At 40.3% G+C, this 6,000-nt stretch overlaps 1 protein-coding gene across 2 annotated transcripts in view; it reads left to right on the plus strand.

Annotated features, from left to right (window-relative positions):
• The window catches only part of zdhhc2 (zDHHC palmitoyltransferase 2), a 106,429-nt gene extending 101,092 nt beyond the window's left edge, over positions 1–5,337 (plus strand). For both annotated transcript variants that reach the window (XM_043690199.2, XM_043690209.2), the window contains 2 exons: positions 4,042–4,117; positions 5,200–5,337. In XM_043690199.2, the coding sequence (XP_043546134.1) occupies positions 4,042–4,082 (41 nt within the window). In that variant the 3' untranslated portion in view covers positions 4,083–4,117; positions 5,200–5,337. The remainder of the gene's footprint in view (positions 1–4,041; positions 4,118–5,199) is intronic.
• Positions 5,338–6,000: the final 663 nt, after the last annotated feature.

The raw sequence follows: 6,000 nt of genomic DNA on the forward strand, positions 1-6,000 counted from the left end.
CAAAGAAAAGACAGATTATCCAGGGAGGGGTTAGACAGCCATGGCTGACAAAGGAAGTCAGAAAATGTATCAAAAAATAGAGAGAGCGTATAAAGGTGGCAAAGAGCACTGGAAATCAGAAGATTGGGAAGACTACAAAAACAAAGGATAACAAAGAAAGAAATAAGTAAGGAGAGGATCAGATATGAAGGTAAGCTAGCCAGTAATATTAGAAATGATAGTAAAAGTTTCTTTCAATACATAAGAAACAAATGAGAGGCAGAAGTAGAAATTGGGCCGCTCCAAATTGATGCTGGAAGGCTACTGCTGGGAGATAAGGAAACTGCTGAAGAATGGGCGGCACGGTGGCTCAGTGATTAGCACTGATGCCTCACAGCACCAGGGTCCCAGGTTCGATTCCGGTCTCAGGCGACTGTCTGTGTTGTCTTTGCACGTTCTCCCAGTGTCTGTGTGGGTTTCCTCTCACAGCCCAAAGATGGGTAGGTTAGGTGAATTGGCCATGCTAAATTGCCCGTAGTGTTAGGTGCATTAGTCAGATGGAAATGGGACTGGGTGGGTTACTCTTCGGAGGGTCGGTGTGGACTTGATGGGCCAAAGACCCTGTGTTTCCACACTGTCGGGAATCTAATCTCAAAAAAACTTAAGTACTTTGTGTCAGTCTTCACAGTGGAAGACAGGAGTAATATTCCAACAATTAAGGAGAGTCGGGGGCAGAGTTGAGTATGGTAGCCATTAAAAAGGAGAAAGTGCTAGAAAAGCTACAAGGTCTAAAAATCGATAAATCTCTTTGACCTGATGGGTTGCATCCTAGAGCTCTGAGAGAGTTGGCTGAGGAAATAACGGAGGTGCTGACTGTGATCTTTCAAAAATCACTGGAGTCAGGGAAAGTCCCAGACGATTGGAAAATCTCTGTTGTAACCTCCTTGTTCAAGAAAGGATCAAGACCAAATATGGAAAATTATAGGCCGATCAGCCTAACCTTGGCTGTAGGTAAAATTCTCGAATGCATCATTAAGGATGAGATTTCTAAATTCTTGGAAGTGCAGGATCGGATTAGAACAAGTCAGCATGGATTTAGTAAGGGGGGGTTGTGCCTGACAAACCTGTTAGGATTCTTTGAAGAGGTAACAAGTAGGTTAGACCAGGGAAACCCAGTGGATGTTATCTATCTAGACTTCCAAAAGGCTTTTGATAAGCTGCCTCATGTGAGGATGCTGAGTAAGGTGTGGGCCCATGGTGTTCGAGGTGAGCTACTGGCATGGATTGGCGGACTGACAGAAGGCAGAGAGTTGGGATAAAAGGTTCTTTTTCGGAATGGCAGCTAGTGACAAGTTGCGTCCTGCAGGGTTCAGTGTTGGGGCCGCAGCTATTCACTTTATATATTAATGATCTGGATGAAGGGACTGGGGGGGTACTGGCGAAGTTTGCTGATGATATGAAGTTAGGATGAAATTCAACGTGAGCAAGTGTGAGGTCTTGCACTTTGGAAAAAAGAATAGAGGCATGGACTATTTTTTAAAACGGTGAGAAAATTCATAAAGACAAAGTACAAAGGGATCTGGGAGTGCTCGTCCAGGATTCTCTAAAGGTTGATTTGCAGGTTAAGTCCATGATTAAAAAAGCAAATATAATGTTGTCATTTATCTCAAGAGGGTTGGAATATAAAAGCAGCGATGTACTTTTGAGACTTTATAAAGCTCGAGTTAGGCCCCATTTACAATACTGTGTCCAATTTGGGCCCCACACCTCAAGGGGACATAGTGGCACTGAATCGTGTCTAGCAGAAATTCACACGGATGATCCCTGGAATGGTTGATCTAATATATGATGATCTGCTGAGGATACTGGGATTGTATTCATTAGAGTTTAGAAGGTTGAGGGGAGATCTAATAGAAACTTACAAGATAATGCATGGCTTAGAAAGGGTGGACGCTGGGAAGTTGTTTCCATTAGGTGGGGAGACAAGAACCCGTGGGCACAGCCTTAAAGTTAGAGGGAGTCAATTTAGAACAGAAATGAGGAGATATTTCTTCAGCCAGAGTGCAGTGGGCCAGTGGAATACACTGGGTGTCTTCAAGGCAAAGATTGATAAATTCTTGATCTCAAAAGGAATTAAGGGCTACGGGGAAAGTGGAATTGAAATGCTCATTACCATGATTAAATGGAGAGTGGACTTGATGGGCCAAATAGCCTTACTTCCACTCCTACGTCTTATGGTCTTATGATGTGTCCGCAAATGTACTAACCATGCCTACCATGTTCACATCCAAATCATTTATATAAATGACAAACAAAAGAGGACCCAGAACTGATCACTATGGAACACCGCTAGTGACAGGCCTCCAGTCTAAGAAGCAAGCCTTCACCACCACACACTCTCTCCTGTTGTTAAGCCAATTCCAATTGGCAAGCTCACCCTGAATCCCATGTGACCTAACTTTACTAATTACTAATGTGGAGAAATTTCTTCACCCAGACAGTAGTGAGCCTATGGAATTCACTACCACAGAATTTGATTGAGACAAAGCATTGTGCAATATTCCAAGCGTGGGCCAACTTTAGTTAGGCCACACTTAGAATATTGTGGACAGTTCCAGTCTCCACACTACCAGAAGGTTGTGGATGCTTTGGAGAGGGTGCAGTAAAGGTTTCCCAGGATGTTGCTTGGTATGGGGATTTTCGCTATGAAGGCAGGTTGGATAGACTGAGTTTATTTTCTCTGGAATGCAGGAGGTTGAGGGATGACCTAATATAAATTTATAAGATTGTGAATGGCATGGATAGAGTGGAATTGCATGAGGCTTTTTCCTCAGAATAGAGGGGGTCAATTATTAGGGTTCACAGGATCAAGGTGCGGGGGTGGGGGAATTTCAAAGGCAAGCTGTTTGCATAAAGAGTGGTGAGTGCCTGGAACGTGTGGCCAGAGTAATAGCAGCATTCAAAAAGCACCTGGTCAAATACATGAATAGGAAGTAAATAGAGGGATATGGATGTTGTAAGAGAAGACAGTTTTAGTATGGAAGGGCAAAATGTGTCAGCACAGACTTGGAGGGCTGAAGGGCTTGTTTCTGTACTGTATTGTTCTTTGTTCTTATTCAAGGAGGCAGACATAGCTCCACAGCTAAGAGATCAAGGAATATGGGGAGAGAGAGTGTGAGACAAGCGTATTGAGTTCAATGATCATATTGAATGATGAAGCAGACTCAAGAGGTTGAACAGCCTAGCTCTGCTCCTATTTTCCATGCAGATCAATAAAAATCTGACCACACTCATCCAATTTTCCAGTTCTCAGGCAATACGTCTGGAAGCAAAGCAAATATCTAAATGCTATTACACATTTTGAGTGTTTCTGACTCAATCACCCTTTCAGACAGCGAGTTCCAGACTCCCAACACCCTCTGGGTGGAGAAAAAAGTCCTTCTCAACTCCACTGTAACACAGAGGAAACCTATTAACAATTATAAACCATCTCCTTTCTTCAGGAAAAAACTGTTTTATACATCTAACTTCAACAAGAATTTCTACAAACTGTAATCATAGAGGTTTCCAAGCTATGTTTGTTTGCCTTAAGCCAAAATTACAACACAATTCCTGATTCTTCTAGCTGTAGCAAAAAGCATTACATTGAGGAGAGATTTAGGAGAAAACAATGTAAACAAATCCTGATTGAGAGTGGCATAGTTCTTGGAGGCCAATGATTTTTGTTTAACAAATCCTGGCTTCAGGAAGCGTTAGAATCTAATCATTAAACCCCTTCATAGGCACATATCAAATTCCACAAGCCACTAGTTCAAAGTCCAAGCTCTAAAATAAAGAATCTTACAATACATACATATATAAAGCTCACATATAACTATATGGTAATCAATTTCTCTGATTTCAAAATTGCTCAAATATTTGTATGGTGGACTATAAAGTTGGGAGATATTGGAAGTCCTATAGTAGTGACATGAAGCAAATTTCTATGTAACTAGAAATTACAGGGACACTATGAAATTTCACATTATATGACTGACAGTTGAATTGATTGTTAACTTATAGGTATGAGTAATCCTGTCATGATTATAGAGAATGAGACCTAGATACTCTTCTAGCAAAGCTGTAACAGCTGGAAAATGTAAGTAGACAACAAATGACATCATAACATGTGCTGTCCATTACTAGTTCACATCTATTATAATATTTGGGAAGAATAGAAGGATATCTTAGTTATCCATCAAATTATACACATTTCTGTGCAGCGGAATTAAGAATGAGGTTTTATGGTTCAGGCAGTGCTTTTGTACAGTTGAGGTACAAGTAGCTGGTATAAATCTTGTCTAAATAAAACACAGCATTCATTACCACTGTATCCTCCTAAGATTTCAGGCTGTGAGTTTCAACTGGAGCTATAAGTTTGATAAAGAATCAAATGAAAATCTGTAACCCTTTATTAAACTGCATAGATATCCTCTTTCAATTAAAATACAGGACTTGGACCCTGAATTTTTACAGGTTTGGTCTGGACCTCCAGCCAAATGGTACCAGTACAATGCTTGACCCCTTACAGCCATGATCCAGGTGTTCTGCTGAAGTCACATTTAAGTTATTCCCAAGGAAATTTTATACCCTAAGCACCTTCACTTCCCTCAATTGTAATTAAATTAATGGCTGCTTGCATCAGGAAAATTATCTGCAGCACCACTGGCCAGGTATCACCAACAGCAGCCCCTTCGGCCCTCCCACTTAACCAGGGAAGGATATCCTGTTGCTGGGAGACTGATGCAGGATCTCTCCCGTAATTGAATAGGCTTGGTCTCCATGGTCTCCCTCTTCTCAGTCTGCATAAAATTCCACCAGCAATTGTCTCTTCAACAGTTCAGTTTGATAAACTGAATAGCATTTTTGTTATTATGTTATTTTGTTATTATAGTGATTGAGAGTGACATTAATGGCAAACTAAAAATGTTGATAAAATATATAGAGGACATATTTTGTTCCAATGAATGTTTTGGTAGCTAGCTTTGTACAGAGCCAAATAACAAAAATAAATAGTAAGTATGGGTTATGATTTTGCCTTTACCGGCTAGGAAATGACCTGGTGGAGTGGTGCTGATCAGTTTTATAATGAGCAAGTAATGCCTCAGCTAGATTTTTGAAGACAAAAACATTAATCTATTGTCATGCTATGGAAATCTAAATCTACTATATCTCTATTAGCCCTAGGTACAGCTGCTTATGGAGGAAATTCTGGGAAGAAGTGTTCTCCAAGATCCCAACCTTCACCTGCCCACCATCCCTGTCAGATGTCTGTGCCTGTGTGGGTATGCTCCAAAGGAAATATTCCCATGACCAATTGGCTTTCCTACAACCACTGCTTAACACATACACCACATTGGTCTAGTCACTCTTGAATGTACAACGGGAATATAATTCTATTCCGAATGTATTGCTTAACAAAACTTGCTTTAATGTTGATAGCAAGCATAATTGGCATTGCGGCAGGGCAGGGTATAAGATTACTGAAAAAAAAAGTGGCACCTTACCCATTGAAACTGTGTGAAAACGATACTGGTTGTATTATCGTCCATAACGTAATATCGCCTTGATTTCTTGATCAAATCATATATGTACAAAGACACATTCTTTGGGAGCAATACATATGATAACATTTTGAGTCTTAATGCAAACTAACTGCTTTCTTTAAAAGGCAATGATAAAGATTTTGTAAGAAGTAGAGAATTTAAACTTAATTATTAAGCAGTGATACCTGAGAGAAAAAAATAGAAGAGATATCATGAACATGCCTTTCATTTATACTGATTGAATTTTTTTTCAAAGATTTGGGGCAAGAATACAATATTGTGGGATATTGCTTCCTGAATTTTGCCGCAGCTTCTTGCAGTAGATGGCTACAGGGCCAGAGTGGTGCAGAAGGAAAATATACAGCTATTTGAAAAGGTATTGTAGACCTGCAGTGTTCTGTACAATGCTTTATTTGTAATGTCAGCCTGCATAGCT

The sequence above is a fragment of the Chiloscyllium plagiosum genome, unplaced genomic scaffold (assembly GCF_037043375.1).
Source record: "Chiloscyllium plagiosum isolate Xiang-an unplaced genomic scaffold, Cpla_swu_hap1 HiC_scaffold_1, whole genome shotgun sequence".
Lineage (NCBI taxonomy): Eukaryota > Metazoa > Chordata > Chondrichthyes > Orectolobiformes > Hemiscylliidae > Chiloscyllium > Chiloscyllium plagiosum.